Here is a 22347-nt window from a genome sequence, read left to right on the forward strand (position 1 = left end):
TTTGAGGAGTGTTTTTATTCTATCCTATGGATACGGACATATTGCAACGCTCCAGCGACAGCAAGCTTGTGTACACAAGGAACCAGCTGATCGCACTACGACGGAATGCTGGCTGTGTTCGCGACAACATTCCAGAGGAACTGTGGTGCTTTCGGGGTTGCAGAGCGGGAGTAAAAGTGAAGGCGTCGGGAGAAGAAGTGGAGATACAAGCCCTCAGTTCCATCGATTGTGATGGGAAACGTGAACGCACTGGCTAATAAGACTGACGAACTGGATGCCCTGGTAAGAAACCAGAAGTTGTACAGGGAATGTAGTTTGTTATGCTTTACGGAGACGTGGCTAACAAGCCATATCCCCACTTCTAACGTTGAGCTGCCTGGCTTCAGTGTAGCTCGTTTGGACAGAGACTGTAAACTTTCTGGCAAAAAGAAGGGAGGCGGACTGGTGCTGTACATTAACAATAGATGGTGCAATCCCGGACATGTAACAGTAAAGGAGACTGTATGCTGTAAGGATGTGGAGTTATTAGCGGTTAGTCTCCGTCCATTACTACATGCCGAGGGAGTTCTCGCACGCCGATTGCTGTCTGTGTTTACGTTCCACCTCGAGCTCTTCCGGATACAGCGTGACGTCATCCACTCCACAATCGCAAGGCTTCAAACCCAACACACTGACGCCTTTTTTGTGATCTCTGGCGACTTCAATCACATAACACTGGATTCCACACTCACAAATTTTTACCAGTATGTTGACTGCCCTACAAGGAAAAACAACGTGAGGGATGCATACAGTGCAAACCCCCTCCCCCCACTGGGAAAGTCAGACCACAACCTCATTCATCTCCAGCCAATGTACAAGCCCAAAGTACAGAGGCTACCAGTTCCCACACGCACCTTCAGGAAGTGGACACCCGAAGTGGATGAGGCTCTGAGAGACTTCTTCGAGTGTACTGACTGGAGTGTGTTACAGAATGGAGAGGATTTGGAGGAGGTCACACAGTGCACAACTGACTACCTGAACTTCTGCATGGACATTGTTGTTCCCACCAGAACTGTACGCTGCTTTCCCAACAACAAGCCTTGGATAACCAGCAATGTCAAGACCCTTCTCAACAGGAAAAAGATGGCGTTCAGAGAGGGGGACATGGCAGAGCTGAGGCGCGTGCAAGGGGGACTCAAATTCAAGCTGAAGGAAGCTAAGGAGGATTACAGAAAGAAGGTGGAACAGAAGCTGCAGGAAAACAACTTGAAGGAGACATGGGACTGCATGAAGGTTATCACTGGCCTGAAGAAGAACAGAAGCTCTGTGGAGGGGGACCTGGACAGGGCGAACCAGTTGAACCACTTCTACAACAGGTTTGACTGCCCTGCTCCAGCTCCAATGGCGGTGGTCTGTCCACCATCCCCCAGCCCCCACCCTCACTGAAGCACATCTTCAATTTGAGCCTACGCCTTGGACAAGTTCCAACACTGTGGAAGACATCATGTCTCACCCCTGTCCCTAAGAAGCCACACCCTAGTGAGCTTAATGACTACAGACCTGTCGCTCTTACATCACATGTGATGAAGACAATGGAGCGATTGGTCTTAGGCATGCTCAGACCCCAGGCAGCCATGCACTAGACCCGTTACAGTTTGCTTACCAGGAGAAAGTGGGCGTGGACGATGCCATCACTTATCTTCTACACAGGACACATTCCCACCTGGACAAGGGGAAAAGTGCTGTGAGAATCATGTTCTTTGATTTCTCAAGTGCTTTTAACACCATCCAGCCCCTCAGATTGGGAGACAAGCTCTTGCAGATGGGTGTGGGCGGCTCACCTGGTAACCTGGATTACAGATTACCTGACCGGCCCACAGTTCGATCAGACTGAAGAACTGTCTCTCTGACACTGTGATCTGCAGCACCGAGCCACAGGGAACTGTGCTCTCTCCAGTCCTGTTCACCCTGTACACATCTGACTTCTGCTACAACACCGAGTCATGCCACATGCAGAAGTTTTCTGATGATACTGCAATTGTGGGGTGTATCAGGAACGGGCAGGAGGAGGAGTACAGGAGCCTGGTGGAGGACTTTGTGCAATGGTGCAAACTCAATCATCTTCAACTTAACACTTCAAAAGACCAAGGAGATGGTGGTGGATTTCCGCAGGTCTAAGCCCACTCTGCTACCAGTCCACATTGATGGGGTCAATGTGGAGGTGGTTAGCACCTACAAGTATCTGGGTCTCCACCTGGACAATAAACTGGACTGGTCAGCCAACACTGACGCACTCTACAAGAAAGGGCAGAGCAGGCTGTACTTCCTGAGGAGGCTGCGGTCCTTCAATGTGTGCAGTAAGCTCCTCAGGATGTTCTACCAGTCTGTTGTTGCCAGCGTCCTCTTCTATGCAGTAGTATGCTGGGGAGGAAGCACAAGGAAGAAGGATGTGGGGCGAATTGACAGGCTGGTAAGGAAAACTGGCTCTGTAGTTGGAGCTGAACTGGTCCCTGAACAAACTGATCAACATCTTGGGCAATGAGTGTCATCCACTCCACAGCACTGTTGTTAAGCAGAAGAGCCTGATCAGCTGGAGACTTCGCTCACTGCCTTGCACAACTGACAGACTGAGAAAGTCATTTGTCCCCAGGGCCATTGAACTGTTCAATGCCTCACTTAAGGGAAGAGGAGAGATAGACTTCTCTGCATAGTCTGTCTGCCTCTTCACCCCCTCCATGTTTGGTACTGTCTGTCCAGTAGCCACTTGTACCACTGTCTTTATGCCTCACTGTTTGCGTGCTATATTAGCACATATGCATAACCCCATGCCACAGCCGAACTGTGGCCACACTTATACATTTTCTTAAATAGTTAAATATATAGCCTTTACTTTACTTTATTTCTGCATTGTTGCACTGTTGACTTACTCATTTGCACGATCATCATGACCACCATCACCATTGCACTACCACCATGACACTCATTCACACAGAGCACCTTAGAGCACCTTACCATACCTTACTATGCACAGAGAATCACAGGCTCAGTCCCTGCCTCAGTCATTGCAAGCGCCTCTGATTTATTAATCACCACTATGTGGATACTGTTTTTAGAATTGATTTAGATTAAGTGTTAATTAAGTGTATAATTTGTATTTTAGTATATTTTTATATATTGTATTAAGTGTATAATTTGTATTTTAGGATATTTAGCATATTCTTTATCTTCTACTGTCCTTACTGCTTAGTTGTGTTTTTATATTATATACTTTAATTACTCTTTCTGCTGTTAAAGAATGTGTTTGTGTTGTATGTATGCTGCTGCTGAGACCTTGAATTTCCCCTGGGGATCAATAAAGTATCTATCTATCTAAATACTTACCATTTCACTGTATTTCTCCTAAGGATCCCTGAAAACATAGTTCAAAGTATTTATATGCTTACAAAATGGCTTTGTCTCATTTGACATTATTATTTGTATGTTGTAATTATACAAATCACAGCATGTAAATAGGAAAATGTTGAAGTTCTTTTGTCACTATTGGGAGGTGTAGGCTATTCTAGCCTGTACCTGTGCTAAGCTAGGCTAGCGGTGGGTGTGTCAGACCGAGTAACTGCATACACAGAGATGAGAAGGCTTATCTAACTCTGGGGAATACAGTGAATAAGACAAAAAGTCGGCATGTTCCTTAAAAAAAAAAACAGGTGTGATCTCAATAAGAGCCGATAAAACAGGGGTCTCAAACACCCGGCCCGCGTCTGGCCCAAATCCGGCCCGTGACGTATGTCAAAATAATAATGTCATCCGGCCCTTGAGACTATTTTTAATTGCGACAAACAAGGATACTGATTAAAATAGACGATAGTTCCAAGTACGGTGACAAATCTCATTTGTACTCTGCTCCACTATGTGCTAGACATCCAGAGCTTCATTCAAACCCAAAATCGCTGCGCAAAGTTTTGTATTACACGTGAGAAACACAAAGACGTGCATTTGTAATGACGCGGAAGCGATGCAGGCCATAGCAGAAATTAAGCAGAAATAGGCCTACACCAAATGTTGAAAAACGTTTATGTGTGATGAAGTCTTAGGTAGGCTATGCTATTCACCTATTCTAAATCTGAAGGAGAATATCCTTTTGGAGATTATGATCGATCGATCGTCTATTGAATGGAGGTGCTGGGTGCTGTCTGCGTGTATCGACGGTGTCCACTAAGCATACCATGCTTATTTCGACCCTCTGCCCAACATAGCTTGGAGGTTGCAGTGGTAATCGTGATGATAGTGTCCGTAATGGACGTGGTACAGACAGCAGGGCTAGTAGAAATAGGGCTCTAAACTACAAAGTCACCCGCAATATGATGCAAACTTCTGATTACCCGCGATAGGAACTGATATGACCACAATACTTTATTGTAGGCCTTGTGGTTTAGAAACCATATACATCTTAGGTGTTGGTATACATCTTAGGTGTTTTCCTGTTAATTTGTTATGTGGGTAATATGAAAAAAGGAAAGTAAACCTGCTCAAATATGTTCATCCAGTATTTAGAAAGGTGCATAATTTGAGGTGCTTGCCATCCAGTGGCAAATTAGATGGGTAAATTTACCCCCTTCATAAACTTTTGTTTTACTCAAAGATTTTTACATTTACAGTAGGACTTTATCTCTGACCACTTTCAAGCCAGGGCCTTTTGAAATTTTGATATAAAAATCCAATGGTGTTGCTTTCTTAACCCTGACACCTATAGTTTGCCAGGTTTAAAAAAGTTATGAGAGGAAAATATTTTTATTTGGTGTGAAACACACACATACCTGTTTTTATGCTTTTCATTTGTTTTATAATTTGTATTAATATTTATTTTATCATTATTTTATTTATAAGCACAGGTGTCTAAAACTAGATAAAAACACTTGCACTTTCTGTTTGCAGTTGTGTGTGGTATTTGAAAAAAAGAACATTCAGAGAATTTTCAGAAATAGCCGGCCCTCCAATCAGATGACGTTGGCAGAATTGGCCCCCAGCTCATTTGAGTTTGAGACCCCTGCGATAAAAAGATGAATAAAAGACATTTCAAGACAAGAACATTTCCAATTTCCAATCACATGTCAGAACCTATACACAAAAGAAATGACTCATTTTTGTTCATGGTCTGATTAAGGCCATCCAGCTGAAACATTAACATGTTTATTTGCCGTGACCAAAATAAATAGGTGAAAATGGGATCAGTCTACCTTCATCTAAAATTTCCCTCGGGATGAAGAAAGTATCTATCTATCTATCTATCTATATGAAGACTTGTGCGTGTGCTAGATTCTTACCTTCAGGTATTGAAAGCAACACAATGCAAATGTTTACCTTAAAATAAAGGCTTCAAACTCATTTTGATGCCATGACTTAAAACACAGAGAATAACATTGTTGATCGGTTAGGATTATGGCCCATTCGGTTTTTGATGAACTGGGTATTGTCTTTGTGCTAAATGGGATTGAATAGATGCCAAAGGGGAAAAATATCAATTCCATGGTGTTGTTTTAAGTTTGGAATCATTTGTAATCTTGATCTAGCACCACAAAGACTGAGAGTGTGATTTCTTTCAGCGATTAAACAATAGATACACACGCTTCCGATTAATGCTTGATTGTGACGTATGTCTGGCTCAAACTAGCGCACAACCTCAATGTCATCGTTCTCAGCCACTCCCTTTGTTTGCTGATTGGACCTGCAGATTTTTGCAGGAGAAAACCTGCGAATATACTGCAGACCCAGACGACGTATTGAAGGGAAAATTGAGCGGAAGTACGTAGGAGGGCGGAGCCAGGCTAATACCATGATGCCTCCACCTTCAAACCTCACTGTTGGTATATTTTTAGGGTAATGCATAGTGACATTTCTCCAACAAATACGATGTATAGTATGACATCCTAAAAGTTAAATGTTGCTCTTGCCTGATCAGAATACATTCTCTCAGTATTTCATAGGCTTGTCCAAATGTTGTGTAGCAAGCTTTCAACAAGCTTCAACATGGTTTTTTTCTTCAGTAATAGCAAAGTCCTTTTAGGCAAGTCCCTCCACTCGGCGGCCATATACCAACGTTTTATGGGCACTCATCGGGCACAGTCTTTGGGTCGAACTGCGCGTGCGCAAGGCTTCACGACACCAATCTTGCTCCAGCGGCGAGATCACAACACACGATTGGCACGATGTCTTCACAACACACCATATGATTGGCTCAATGTATTCACATCACACCACATGATTGGCTCAATGTATTCACATGTCGACGTTTTGCCGAGGAAGGGGTGGGATACGTGTAGACAACGGCCATATTGGCGTGACAAACTAGCCCCATGCATTTCTATGGAGTATTTTTTGAGTGCTGTGTCTCCACATTAAAAAGTCTCTGGTAATAGTCATGCGGGGTGAGCGTGCATAGAGGCCATGGTGGTGGAGTGCATTAGCTATGATTTTCTCTAACAATTGTAGTCTTTCTGGAGCTTTCTCCGAGTGGTCCTTGGCTCTTAGGCTACTCTTCTGACTTCCTGGTCAGAAATCTTGCGAGGAGATCCTGTGCATGGCCGGTTGATGATGCAGTGATGTTCCTTCCACTTGCAGATATTGGTTCCAATACTGCTTACTGGATGATTCGGAAGTTTTGAAATGCATCTGTAAGCAGTTCCATTGATATGTTCATGTTGTTGATATGTTTTGTGCAATAAGGTTGCAAAGGTCTTGGGAGAGCACTTTGCCTTTACCCATCATGAATCATGAAATGTTTCTTGTGTGACACCTTGGTAACGAAAAACCTTTTTATAGCCCATCAATATGTGGGTCATTCTATAATTTGGGGTACATTTTCAAAAAAAGAAATCTTTATGGAATCAATTTTGAACAAGTATGTTAATTAAAACAACCTTTCAACAATAACAATGCTTTATATTTATTTTAGATCCTAAATGACTTATACACCCCGTATTATTGACTGTCTCCGACTACAGATTCATGAATTCAACTTGACTATAAACATAATGTTATTGAGTCTAACAATCTATTTTTTGGAGATTCATTTACTAACTGTTATAACATCAGTTACATACAATGTCTATTTTCTGTATTATGCAAGATTTAAGTTGTTATAAAACAGCTTAAAATTCACAAAAACTTTTTATATGAAGCATAACGCCTACACGGAGAGATGTCAATTCCTCTGGTGGGAAACGTTGGAAAGGCAGTGAGAGATGTTAAGCTTCTTCTCATTAATTTGAGCAAAATATTGAGGACACACCAACAGTAGATTAATTATTCGTCAACCCTGTTGTTGTGTTATTGGAGTGAAACTTTTTTCTAATTTTTAAAAAACAACAATATGATTAAAATCCATGAAATTCTGACTAGTAACTAGTTTGAGGTTAGGATGTGGAGCTAAGCCACAAAATGATGGACTAACAGAGTCATATGTGTTCAATAGCATTTAATGAGTGTGTCAACTCTGTTTAAGATTTTGCTCTTAAAATTATGACTAAATATGTATTTTGTTTTGAATGTATATCAGAAAATGTGTGATGTACAACTAATATTTTAACCACAGGATTTCTTTTTAAAATGTACATATGTTAAAGCTATCTTTTTTTTTTTTTTTAGAAAATATGCATCTCTTGGAAACTTGCCAGTGGAATGTGATGTGTTTTTCTTTTTTAATTTTAGGACAAAAAGTTGCAATCTCATCAAATTTAAAGTACTTCAGTGACTGTAGAGACAAAAGTTCTCTTAGGGAAGACATAATTTAAAAATGTATCACATTTGCTAAATATATATACTTTACCGAGTTTGTCTCTAACAGAGTTGACAGATTTTTCTGTTAGTACATTATTTTTACAGGTTTAAGCTCAGCAAATACTTGTCATGTTAACTTTGAAGTGTGTTCTATGACTATAAAAAAGTTTAATGATAAAAACTCATTCCATTTTTTATTTTCTCTCTAAACTTGAAATGTACCCACAAATTATAAAATGACAACCCAGCTTATATTAATTTGCACAGATAGGATGGATAATTACTGTCTAACTACTTATAGATCCCAGCTCGTTCCTTGCCTTTGTGTACTGTTTTTTTTAGAGTGTTCAATGCTTTTTTCCTGTGCCATTCCACTTTTTTACTTATAACTCTACTTATGGATATTAATGTTGTATTAATGTACTATGGTTAGTTACTGAAAAATAGTTACTGTTGTTGACGCGTCCCCCGCTGTACATACATGCATACATACATACAGTACATACATGCATACATTCTAGGGGTGTCACGATTCGATTTAATTTTTGATTTTAAGGTACGATTCGATTCAATTTTCAATCTTTTTAAATTATATTACTATTAATGCAATTTTTATGTTGTTTACTTTTTTGCCTTATTTCCAGTTCTGTTTTGGGGGCTTTTATTTTGAAACCGTTCCTAACACAAGCTAGGCTACTGAACAGAACAGACAACTAGACATGAACATAGAGAAATTAAATAACACAGAATGATAATTTGACTGTTATAGCACACACCAAAGAGACACAAGGTTGGTGTTCACAGTCAGTCACTTCAGTCACTTCAGAATTATATTGCACTGTTAGTGTACATTCTATGCCTTAAAGTAATTTTGGACTCTAGGCTATATATAGAACTTCACTTGCAAAGTTGAGGCTAGCCTTAATGTTAATTGATGTGAATGAAGAAACACACCGGTCAATAAATAATTAATGACTGATTCATTTAACTCAGATTACACATTTTTAAAGTTCTTATTTACATTACATTTAAGGGTGCGGGTGATTCTTAAATACAAAGTGACATTTAACCTTCTAACACTGTTCCAGTCAAAAATGACAGATTTACACATTCCCTGTACCATAAATATGGCATTTTTTATCAGATTGCCTCAAGATCTTATGATATCCTTCACAAAAGGCTTTTGAACACATAGAATTTATTGTGACTACTTTCTTTGAATTTTGAGTAATTTACTCAACTTAGAAACACTTTTTTGTTTACGGTCATAAATGACGGCAATAGGAAATGAATGGGAAGGAGTATAATTTTCATCCAGGAGATGAAAGACATCTCCTCACACACACTCCTACAACTAACTACCAATGTTCCCACACATGCATGCATGCACACACACACCCACACACATATACGCACACACACACATACACACACATGTTCACCCACTCTCACACACACACACTCAGTTGTCAGTCCATGTTGTCATGTTGCCACTTGTGAGTGTGACCCACCAATGTTTGCACACATATGTACATACAGAAACACACCCACCTACACACACACACAAACACACACACATGTACACCCACTCACACACAACACACACACAGTTCATGTTGTCAGTTCATGTTGTCATGTTGCCACTTGTATATGTGAACCACCAATATTCAAACACACATGCATGCACACACACACAAAAGCACACACACAACACACCCTACCCCCACACACACACACATACACACACATGTACACACACACACACACACACACAGTTCATTTTGTCAGTTCATGTTGTCATGTTGCCACATGTGCATGTGAACCACCAATGTTTGCACACACATAAACACTCACACCGACACACACACACACAAACAGACACACAAACAGACACACACACACAGATACACACATTTACACCCACTCTGTCACACACACAGACACACACACACACACACACACACACAGTTCATGTTGTCATCTTGCCACTCGTGCATGTGAACCACTAGTGTTCGCACACATATGCATTCACGCACATACAGAAAGACACACACCCACAAACCCACACCCACACACACATTTTGTAGATGTTAATGTTCTAATAAGGCTCTCTTTACAATAAATGTTCTATTAAATAATACTTTTTGTCATGGTATTGGTATTTAAGAGCAGTTAAAACTGTCCGGTCAAATTTGACCGCGAACAGTAAATTAAGGGGGGTAGCAACAAACAGTGTTTAAAGGTTAAAATAACTTGAATGCCAATTCATGAACACACTATCTTTGTAGACCATACCTGCATGGCTCCAGGCGTTTCTCTAGCTTTGCCAACTTCTCATATTCAGCATTTGTTGGGAGGGCCAGATTGTGCCTCTGCTGAGACAGCGTTGTGTGCAGTGCATCTCTGTTGCGCCTCATGCACTTGATCATCTCAAGGGTGGAATTACACCGTGTTGGAACATCTTGGCTTCTGAACTTGTCCAAGGGAGGCTTGCTGGACATTCAGCTCGTCTGAATTGGCCGGACTGTGTTTGAAATGTCCGACCACTTTACGGCACTTGGCCAGTGCACCATCAAAACCACCTTCCCGAAGTGACATTACAAAAGCTTTCTGTACAACATGTGCAACACATGGCAAATGCTCGAATGGCAGTATCCTCCCTGCTGCCACCATATTAGGATTGCTGTCTGTTCCAATAGTGCTGATTTTATCAGCTAAGAACGTCAAGAAACTGCCTGGCACACGCTTCTGCAAAGTGAGGCTCCTCTGTTTTCATCACACCTAACAGACAGACAAAGTAGATCAGAATAAGTTCACTACTAGTAGTGAACAACTAGCAATCATCAAGAAGCAAACATAATGTGGTGGTAATTCGTATATCTGAACATATGATAAAGCCAGGTACAAAATTAATTTTTCATTTTGTTTACATACAAGAGGAAAATAAAATTACAGAGGGATTTCAGGACATCTGCTTTCATTACCTAGGAAATCAGAATATACTGTCCATAGCCTTAAACTTTGTATAATAAGTGTATAACTGGAAAGTTTGGTGTACATAGAAAAAAAGGTCCTTTGAACTTCGCAATTGGTTACGGATACAAAGGAAGTGTCCATATTTGGATTGCACAATGCCATGCAGGAAAAACAGAGCTTTCCAACGGTACTACACATGATATGTTTTGTATCACAGTCGCGGTAGAGCTTGAAAAGTTAGAAGGCTAACTTTTGGTGAATTTAGGAGAAATATACAGGCGCGAGTAGACAAAATGTAATGAAATAAACACCTAAATGTTAGCCTGACGAGCCAGACCCACATTAAAATGTAGGGTCTGGGCACTCACCGTTCGCAGTGCTCAGTCCGAGGGGCTGGATAATCAGTTGTCTTTCAACTTCCCTCTGCACGCAATAGGACAGCGGCAGCGTTATGAGTCCCATGCGTTTCCCACCAGCGGAGCTAGTTGGCTAGTTCAAACGTTTGCCAACTTAATAAAAGCTTAACTCGTGTCACACTGTTCGCCAGCAGCAACATCCATCTTATTTGTTTTCAAGTAGCAGGGAATTCAAGCCAAACCGTTGCAACTCTGCCATCAATCATTATGTTAAGCCCACCTAACGACTCTATGCACGATTTCATTGGCCTGATTAAGTTTCGATTTCTGGAGCTCACAAGCCAACAGAGAGTTGCTAGACTAGCCCTGGCCGCTAGGGGCGCGTCTAGATTTCTAGGCTACCTAAATGTGTAAATCGGACTTTGTTGTTGTAGTAGTGTGAAATAATACATGCTAAGGTAGCAAATTAGCCCAAAATCTCGAAAGTTGAAAGTCAACTTTATGATAATGAATATACCCAACCCTAGTGAGGATGCATACACATTGAGCTTTAAAATATATTTTCCATAATGACTTGGAAATGTTCATCATGCAAGTCAAGATTGGGTTCTATTTGTCGTCACGTTATAAAACATAATTATGTTTGGCTAGCACTGGGTAGCAATTAGCCACAATTTTTTGCTAGAAAAGAAGCCGACTAGTTGCTGTCTATGGCTATTGTACTAGAAAGTATAATGTTAGCTGGCTAATAGCAGTCATGAACTTCTGAAAGTGATGCCATCAAACATGAACAAATCAGTACATTTTTGTACCTCACCTACACTTTACTTTTAACTATTTAGAAATGTACAATACCACCTAGGTATCTTGCTATTCAGAATTTGAGTCTGGAATCGGAGCACTGGGACGTGATTATGGGGTGTGTTTCAACTTATACAGGGAAAAAAAAATGCCTCTGCACACTAATGGATAGACCTAACCAGTCAGAGCAACAAAATAGCCTTCCGTGAATCCTGTACTGAGTGGCCAATCTCTTAGGCTTTGTTTCGTAGGAATTGGAAAAAAGGTCTAGGAGGAGATGGATTAGTTTCGCTTTAGAGTTTTGTGAAAATGGTAGGACAATGTGAATGTTGTAAAATGGCTGTGGCTGGATTCTTTAGATGCTGGAACTCTAAAGGAAAAGTGGAAAGAAAAATTTGTCAAATAATTTCTTACAGTTCTGGAGATATGAGCAAAAGCGTAATTCTTATTATTATAGCGCCTCCTACGGTCAGAATTTTTTTTGTGTGTGAGATCATGCATTGATTTAGGACATGGTGAAAATTTGGTGAAAATGTGGTGTCTGAACCTATTACGGTTATAGCTGCAGACACTGTTTGGTGCGGCGGCTCATACCCCCCCCACCAATGGACAGAATTTCACAAAATGCTGTGGCCATGCAAAGAATGTCATATTGATGGACTCTACCAAGTTTGGATAAGATTGGACATTTTGACTTATTGCAGCACCCCCTGTGAACAGAATTTCACAAAATTCGGTGTGCATCCAAAGAATGTTGTATTGATGATGGTGTTAATTTTGGTATTTTTCTTAGACTAATTTAGTCTTAGTCTTGTGACGAAATGTCCTTTTTAGTCTTTGTCATATTTAGTCATTAAAATATCATTTTTGTTAGTCAAGTTTTAGTCGACTAAGAGTCGCGTCATTTTAGTCTAGTTTTAGTCAAAAGAAAACTGAAGGTATCTTAGTCTTAGTCAGTTTTAGTCAACACATTTTAGTCTTTTTTTATAACAAATTATTTCTGATTACCATTTGAGTCAAATAGTGTTTCACACATCTCAATTTTCCAACAATATTGTGTGTCCACAGGGCTACTCGTCTGTTATAATTACTCATTCTAATTTTTTGTCAGTCAGTATGTTTGCATGCACAGGTAAGTCGAGCTACAGTTATAGCTCAGCTGGGATTTGACCATAGACAGTAAAAGATTTAACTGGACCACTGTCATATTCGTAGACCAGTGTTTCTCAAAGTGTGGTCCGGGAATCACTGGTGGTCCGCAAGCTATACCAAGTGGTCCGCGAGCAGACGTGGCAAAATATAATATAGATGAGTTGTTTGCAATATTGAACCAACTTGTATGTAAAAACAGTTCTGCAACACTGTCTATGTAAGATATGCCAGTTTAAATCATACAGTATGAATCCACACAATAAGCAAAGTGCAAAGACAATAAGCAAGGTGGTTCAGTGAGTAGGCCTATTGTGTAGACTAATTATAGGCTACTGTTGAAGTAAGTCTGATCTTTTTTTTTTTTAGCTAGGGTTAGTTAAGTGGTCCTGAAACTGAAAAAGTTTGAGAAACACGTCGTAGACCAAAGTATTAATGTTTTACTCCGCCTCGCTAGATGGCGATATGCGCCCAAACACAACACACACAGACTCTCCATCTTAGCCATAGCTAACTTGCTAGCAAACTTTCCATATTAGCTTACTTGCTAGCAAACTTTGTATCATCAGTCTAACTAGTTAAATAGTTGACATTACATGATGAACATTTTCGTATGGACATTCTGGGGGATGTTAATTTGTATGAGAGAAGCTTTAACTTCTGGGTATGTAGCATTGTGGCATAAAGCTTAGGTAGTTAGCTTGCTAACTCTGGCAGAAATCTCCAGTTTTCTTGTTCCATGTAGTTTCGTGTTGCAGCAACAGCACGTAGACTAGCTTACAGGAAAGCTGTTGCGTATGAACTCATTCGGAATATTTTGAAAACGTAACAACTAGATATTCTGTCTTCTCATTTTGTAGACGAAAATGAAGAGAGATTTTATCTTAGTTTTTATTTCATGCAAAACATTTTAGTCTCGTCTTTTTTCGTCAACAATAATGCATCTTAAGATAGTCTTAGTCAGTGTTTCAGGACATTACTGCCGTCTCATCATCGTCTTAGTCATGAAAAAAAAGGTTGTTGACAAACATATTTCCTCTCGTCTCGTCTGACGAAATTAACACTAATTGATGACATGTTCTAAGTTTGGATAAGATTGGACATATTGGAGATATTCACAGCACCCCCTGTGGACAGAATTTCACAAAATTTGGTGTGCGTCCAAAGAATGTCGTAATGATTATGTGTACCAAGTTTGAATAGGACTGGACCTTTACAAGTAAAGATAAAGGCAAAAAATCTTCTTCTTCTTCTTCTTCTTCTTCTTCTTCTTCTTCTTCTATTGCATGTAAATGCAATGGTCTATTATCGCTGTTCTTCTTATAATTATTATTCTTCTTCCGACCAAATTTGACATTCAAAGGCTCTAAAACCACTGAACCATTTGACGTCATTCAAACACTCCTACAAAGGTCTTGTAACGGACAATTATACAATGTCTTTTTACATTTGTGAACTTTATACTTTTTGAGATATTTACGATGAAAGAGCAAGAAATTCTCATAGAGTTAACATTGACCGCCGTGGCGGCAACTTTTAGCATGATGACGAGACCTCCACCTGAAAGCAATCAATAGTAGCAGAGCTACCTGGAGCTGTGAATCTGCTGAACGTCTTCGGCTGCAACATTACGTGTGTGCCTGTCTGTGTGCACACCTGTCAACCATACATCTCTGACAATGTTGCTAGCAACATACTAACATACATTCTTACAAACTTGTAACCATATCTGTGCACATACCATTTAACCATACTGAGACTTATCTGAGATCTACACTGAGACATTCTGAGAACTATATTGTTGTGTGAGGACTATACTCACTAACTATATGGAACATGTATACCTGTGAATCATTTTTGTCAACCATTCATACCTTTGAATCATTCCTGTGCTGTAACATCTGTGAAACATAGCTGTGCTGTTAGACCTCTCTTTTTAGACCTGAGCTGTGCTGTGTGAAAAATAAGATTCTAACCTAAGTTCTGTCTAAAACTGATCATTTGAAGGGCTGACTCTTTTATTCTTCAGTGTATATATCACCATCAAATTTGAACTAATACCATTAACTGAGGCCTCTAGCTGTTGCTGCCAGTTCAGAGTTACCACTGATAAATAGATCTGTCTTAGGATAATATGATTGGCATTACCAAGTTCTGTATATATATGTGTATATGTATATGTACATACTGTTACTTCAAGCTTACATTGGTGAGTGTTCATTAGTGTATTCTGAGTATCATTCTGCTGTATTAAAACAAAGAATGTTGATCAATATTGAATTGGATCAATATTAAATCATACTGTAAGTAATATAATGTTATACACAGCATTTATACACACATTTTGCATTTACATGCAATGGTAATACCCTGGAATTGCATTTTCTAGTTATTATTATTATCATTATAGACCACTCCCTGTATGTTAATTGACACTTAAAAACTTAAAAAATGGATGATAAATCAATGCATGATCTCTTGGTCTCTTGGCAGGCTGCCTGATCCTTTTCTTCCAAAAATCTTAATGTAGCCCCTTCTTTTAGTGTTACCATTTCCTTTGAGAAGGTCACCAGGTCCAAAGGACGTTCCACCGGAAATGTATGAGCTGTTCTTAAGAGCCTTCTGTACATAAACCCAAATATGATGGTATATCATAAGGCGGTATACAGAAAATCACAGCAAGGCTATTGAAATGTATTATCACCTAGTAATCAAGTATAACCTTTCCACTGCCACTTCATTGGTTTTGTTGAGAGACCTTTCAGAGTGCTTGCTTTACAGACAGAAACAGACTTTGTGTAGCATGGCCTCAGCCTGAAGTTTTCATAAACAGGTGCAGCTGAACCCTGATTGTTTGAAGTTAAAGGAACCGTTTGTAAGATTGTGGCCAAAACTGGTACTACAATCACTTTCAAATTACTGTAGAGCGGTGTATCAGCTTCCCTCCCCTCTGACTGGCAGAGCTGGCAACCCAGATGCCCAAACACTACTGACTTTGTGATTAGTAGATACGTGGAGGGTGGCGCATCAGGCCGAAACACAACATGACAACATCAACATCAGTTGAGGGCTGCAACTTCACTTTTTAAATGACAATATCCTGGCCGGACTACTATTTTGTCAGTGATATAAGTATTTGAAATGAACACGATTTCTTAATGTCTAGTGACATATCAGGGTCATTTTATGATTAATTGAAATACATTTCTTACATACGGTTCCTTTAATTTTGTCATTGGCCAATTTTTTTCTTTTATCTTTATGTGCAGGTACTGCCCCACATGCAAGAATGACACAAATGAGGTTGTGAAAGCTGGGGAGAAGCTCAAGGCTAGCAAGAAGAAGGCAAAGATGCCCTCTGCCAACACTGGGAGCCAGAGAGACTGGGGGAAGGTGAGGTAGTCTTCCACTACATTGGCCAGTGTTTGTCAAACACACTTCTCTTCATTAGAAGAGAAGTGTGAAATAACTGATTGCAGTCTTCATACAATGAGTCAAGTCAAGTTTATCTATATAGTGCATTTCATACACAAAGGTCATTCAGGGCCCTATCTTGCACCCTGACACATTGGCGTAAAACTCGTTTTCCACCCGGTGCAAAGTTTAATTTCTTATTTTGCACGTTTATTTTTTAAACAATGCGCCCAGGGGTGTGGCAATTAACAACCTAGGGAGTGGCCTGGCGCATTGTCTAAAAATCGCTATTGTACACCACTTAAAACGCCTTACGCCACTGACCAAGAGAAACCTGGTCAGAAGTCTATGGCGAGTTGTTTATATGTTATTTTAAGAGTGCATTGTCAACAGTCATATTGGCGGGTGCACAACGCACCATCCTTCTATCATCCATGAACGCACACCAGCGCATGTCCATGCAAAACATTACAAATTGCACGATTACAATGGGAAACATAATTAGAATGAAGATATTACGAAATACTGTACATCTCATGATGAGTAGTTAAATTGGTAATGACTGCTATTGTATAGTGATTAGTGGAGAGGCGAGAGACACGTATGGAGCACAGCTGAAGACGCACTGTCACGAGATATAAGCAACTCCTCTGCATGATAAATGTTTTTTTATTCAGTCATTTGAGCAATATTATGGTAAGTGTTGCTTTTTTCAGCCTATGTTTTCAATGGTAATTTGTCAGTCAATAGTGAAAGTAGCTGCATATAACTCTTTCGTTGACTGACACCATGGTGAAGTTAGTTTCACTTTGCCAATGAGTGCAAATGCGTGAAGCTTATGCTAGGTTTTAGTAAAGCATGGTTTAGTGGAATGACTATTCCATACGGTCTCGCAAGCAGCCTCCTTCAAATGTGCCGTTGAATGTCAAAATACCGATGCATTCTTTGACATCGCGCTTTGTGCCGTTAAAGGGAATGACAGATGTCATTCTCATTGGTTTAAATGATTTTACGCCCCAAACCCACCCATAACTGATTAAGAAACCTAGGAACACCTTGTTGCGCCATGCGCTCGATGTTTGATAACGAAAACCCTCCCAATGTGGACTGGACATCCTACTAAATTTGAATAAACTTTTGACGAGTGACGATGCGCTTTAGAATGTCAAGGGCCCTTTGAAAAGCCCTCAAAGTTTTGGCTAAATCTCCTCAATCTGTCAGACTTGCCAACTGCAGCTTTAACTACTTATTACCAACTTGTAAGTATCAGCACGTTTTCATGCTGGGAATAAAGCCTCCGGTTGCCGACCCATGTTGTAGATTATTGCTTAAACTTGAGGTGTTTTGGTGATATTCTAATTCCATGTCGACTGAGCCAACAGGGATGATTAAAAAACATGCCCAGTTCAGAACTGTATTGGTCTTTATTATCTCAATATCTCCAACAAGTGACGGTGTAAAATTAAAAATCTTTGGCGGCACGCGATTAATGCGGTTAAAAAAATTACCGCGTTATGCTTGGTCCTTAATCACATCGCGATGAACGCGTTAACGCTAACAGCTCTAATTTGTATGCTTTTGCTGTTGTTTCATATGCACACACACACAAGTAAAGGTAGCCTAAACTATTGAAGCATTCTGAGTAACTAAAAATATTCATAAGTATGGAAAGTCATTTTATCACACAATAGCTACCCTAAATCTGATTGCCTGGCTGGCATCAAGTAACAGACAGATTACATTTCACCTAGTTACTGCTGAAATGCAATAACAACATTTCTGACAGAAATGTAGTTATTTTCTATAACTACATATTGAGAGAAGTAAAAATATCGATAAACTTATTTCACGTCAGCAACAGTTGAAACAGGTAGAAGTAACCTGAAGTGACACTGTTTTTGTACTTATCTTCAAGTATACTTTATACTATTTTTATACCCATCTTCAAGTATCTAAAAAAAATTGCGCCATAAACCTCTTAACCAATCATATGAAATTGTAGCTTATGTTGTCAGCACTACACTGTAAATTTCAGAAATAAAAGCAGCCATTGGACAGCTGAGATATACGGAGCTCGTGAGGTGACATGAAAAAAAAAAAAAAAAACTGAGAAAAGGTATGTACTTGGGACAAACACTGACTAGGTTTGCGAGATCTTGAGTTTGTTTTGCGAGATCTCGAGTTTGTTTTGCGAGATATTGAGTTTGTTTTGCGAGATCTCGAGTTTGTTTTGCGAGATCTCGAGTTTCTTTTGCGAGATATTGAGTTTGTTTTGCGAGATCTCGAGTTTCTTTTGCGAGATCTTAACTTTCTTTTGTGAGATCTCGAGTTTCTTTTGCGAGATATTGACTTTCTTTTGCGAGATCTTGACTTTCTTTTGCGAGTCTCGCAAATCCATCAATGCATATGAGAACCACTAGAAATTTTTCGGAGAGCTTTAGCCACTGGAATTACGTTGCCGTTCCTTATTTTGGCATCTGTGTTGGTCTGAGGTTGCGTCCCACACTGACAAGCCAACCTAGTCAGGGTGGGATTTGTGAAAAAAGCCGAGGGGGGGTGGGGGCGTCATCGCTCCTACACATCACTCCATCCTAAACCTCGATTTCAATAGTCAATTTGATTTTAGAGGCTTTAAAAATATGAAGTTTCGTTTCCCTTTCTTTAACTTGTTTAGCTGTATTCTCCAGTGCAGTGAACAAGCCGCTGCATTCTGCAGTGAGTCAAGACCAGAAGTTAACGTTACCACACACGCACAGTGATAGTCTTTTGATTTTAGACAGGGCCGGTCCTACGTTATTCTGTTCCGGGGAGCAACACGCCCACGACCGCAACAACCATTATGGCCTAGGTATACGCACGCAGCACAGGTGAGCACAGGCTACTAGGAGAAACATTAATCAATTCAGATCAATTAGTTAAAATAATATAGATGAACCATACAATTGCAAGCGACCATGCCACAGCGGGCTACTGTATTAATGTCATCATTGTCCTACCGTATCCTCAAACTCATCTGTTGCCCGAACGTGAAGCCAAGAACCATAGGCCTACCTTTTTTGCGTTCTCTCCCTCCTTTTTTGTATTTTCTATCCTCTGTTTATGTTCTTTTTTCTGGCTACCAAATTTGTTTACAGACAGACATTTTCCCATTAGTTTTGCCTACCAAGCATACGCGTAGCCACGACCGGGCCTGTCTACTTGTCAGTCTTGCCCGTCCAATTAGAGGGCTTTCCTTCGTTTACGTTCACCATCTAAAAAAGACGCGCAAGTCAACACTGCGCTGATAGTTCCAGAATCAGTAAAATCGCGTAGGCTACAGCCGGCAGCTCCGTAATTGTCAGGTGTGATGAAATGCGTTCATATTTCACTTTTTATGTCATAAACGCTGCATGCCTATGAAAAGGATTTGCAGTAGGATTGTCCGATGGTCAAGCTGTTGCTTCAATTTGTGTTTTAATTTATGCGACGCACCGATGCTGGGTTCATGCAGTTTTGCGCAAGTTTAAAATGTTTAGCCGACAGCATAATGTGTCATTTTTGTACAATAAGTTCCACTTTTCATGTCATGAATGTAACATGCCTATGATAAGGCTTTGAAGTTGTCCAATATGGTCAATCTATTGTCTCAATTGTGTTTCATGTAGATAGATAGATAGATAGATAGATAGATAGATACTTTATTGATCCCTAGGGGAAATTCAAGAGGCACCCAAGCTACATTCATGCATTGTTTTGCTCCAGTTGAAAATGTCTACTACTCCCCACGGGGGAGGGGTAACTTTTGATACATTTTTTAAAAATAAATCGTTATCAGCCAATAGGGAAACTCCCAGAAACAACAAGCAACAACGCTTTAAGCTGGTGATGCACATCGATGAATGCACACTTAATGCAGAATCACCACAGAAAGCGTTTATTTAATTATTTATTTTCTGCCCCCCCCAGACTGGGCCCAACAATGACACTGCAGCCTGGCCTGCATTTATGCGCGAAGCCCGTTATTTTTGCTCTTGTTCGCTGCATGCTGGCAAAACAAGGCACTGCAATGTAATTTCAGTGACTGAAGCTCTCCAGAACGTTTGTGGTTCTGCATTGATGGATTTGCGAGATCTCGCAAAACAAACTCAATATCTCGCAAAACAAACTCAAGATCTCACAAAACAAACTCGAGATCTCGCAAAAGAAAGTCAATATCTCGCAAAAGAAACTCTAGATCTCACAAAAGAAACTCGAGATCTCGCAAAACAAACTCAATATCTCGCAAAATAAAGTCAATATCTCTCAAAAGAAACTTAAGATCTCGCAAAAGAAACTCAAGATCTCGCAAAACAATCTCAAGATCTCGCAAACCTTTTTTTTTTTTTTTTAAACGGGACCACCGGAGGAAAATAGGGGAGGGTCATGTCTTTTTATTCTTTGTTGAGGGGAGGGTCACCTAACTTTTTTTTGTCTAGGAGGAGGGGGTCACCAATCTTTTGTATTAATGAAAACAGCAAAAAATCAAAGTGTCTTGTTTGATTGTTGATTTCTGTTGCCATATAACGTTCTCTTTCATTCCATAGCTCTGTCAACATTGAGCAATGAAAATCCCGGGTTTCTCACGCAAAATACGGAAAATGTCAACATTCGTTCCCATTAACGTTGGAAGGGTTGGAGCAACAAAGTAGCCTACTTTATTCACGCCTAACAGCCTATATCCATTTGGTCAACTTTATCAGGCCCTAAAAAGCTAAATTTAACTTTGGTTTACTTGTAGCCTAACTTTAAACAGTATGCTTATCATAAAGCATACTTGTGCTTCATTCATCCACACATCCAGCTCCTAACGTTTTGACAAGCATTTCTACCAATTGACCTTGTTCCTGCCCATCTCTAGCTTTGCTGTCTCCATCCTTTCTGTTTTTGTTGTTTGCAAAAAAATATATAGTAGGCCCTATTTATTGGTAACCAGAAACAAGTGCAATTTGTTAATCACTGTCATTCTCTCTCCTGCCAACAAAAATGTGTTACGTTCCAAGTAGCAGTGCGTAATTCTGCTTCATAAAGTTGAACAAATACATTGGTCATATAAATAGCCAGTTTATGGTCTACAGTGTAGAGTTGGTAAGTTATGGTAGGCCAACTTGGAGTGAATATACAGGGGGAATTCTTTGTCTACTCATAGCTACTCGTAGACATAGCCTACGGCCGAACACTGCAAGCGCCAATGAATCGTGCTCTCACGACAACCACGTCGTTAACTTAAATATGCCTAGGTTAACATCACTCTGAGTTCACATTCAAGCAAGCAAAATTTGAATACATCTGTTTCACTGGAAGGGCAAGGGGTAACAACAGGACAACACAGAGACAGGCCAGAATGCAGGGCTAATGTTATGAGAGTATTACAGTAATATGGGATATTCTATGGGAAAATATTAAAACGGCAAGACAGCGGGGAAAAGTTAAAATGATAAACCCGGAAAAAGTTGGCATGTTAGGTATTTTTCGGTCCCTGTGATTATTTGTGAAATTGTGCAAACGGCCTTTTCAAGTCATTTGAGAAGGAAGGAGTGTAGCAAGCTCCCAAATTGACGCTCGTCTGAGAAATTGAGTTTTGGATAATGTTCAGCTTCGGCAGCTTTACAATGACTGAGGAAGCCTAGAGACGAGTCCATAGCAACAAGTTCATGTGTTGAATTTGTTATTACCCAGTGTGCTTTGTTGAATGGTCTCAATGTTTTATTGTTTTATTTCATGTGAATACTTACTAGAGGAGTAACTTATTTCAAGTAGGCTAATGCAGTTTCAGGAAGTGTGCATTTAGTTTCCATGCTCCATGCAATGTTAGTGAGTAAATCTACTGAAATGGCCACCATCTTGGTGATGTGATGTGTAAGATCAGAAAGCAGAGGTTGAT

The 22347-nt window shown here is 40.0% G+C and overlaps 1 protein-coding gene across 1 annotated transcript in view; it reads left to right on the forward strand.

The window, feature by feature from the left end:
- Positions 1-22347, forward strand: part of LOC125304162 (E3 ubiquitin-protein ligase UHRF2-like) — a 149349-nt gene that overhangs the window by 58050 nt on the left and 68952 nt on the right. The window contains exon 7 of the mRNA XM_048258228.1: positions 16304-16427. Within this exon, the coding sequence (XP_048114185.1) occupies positions 16304-16427 (124 nt within the window). The remainder of the gene's footprint in view (positions 1-16303; positions 16428-22347) is intronic.

The sequence above is a fragment of the Alosa alosa genome, chromosome 12 (genome assembly GCF_017589495.1).
Source record: "Alosa alosa isolate M-15738 ecotype Scorff River chromosome 12, AALO_Geno_1.1, whole genome shotgun sequence".
Classification (NCBI taxonomy): Eukaryota; Metazoa; Chordata; class Actinopteri; order Clupeiformes; family Clupeidae; genus Alosa; species Alosa alosa.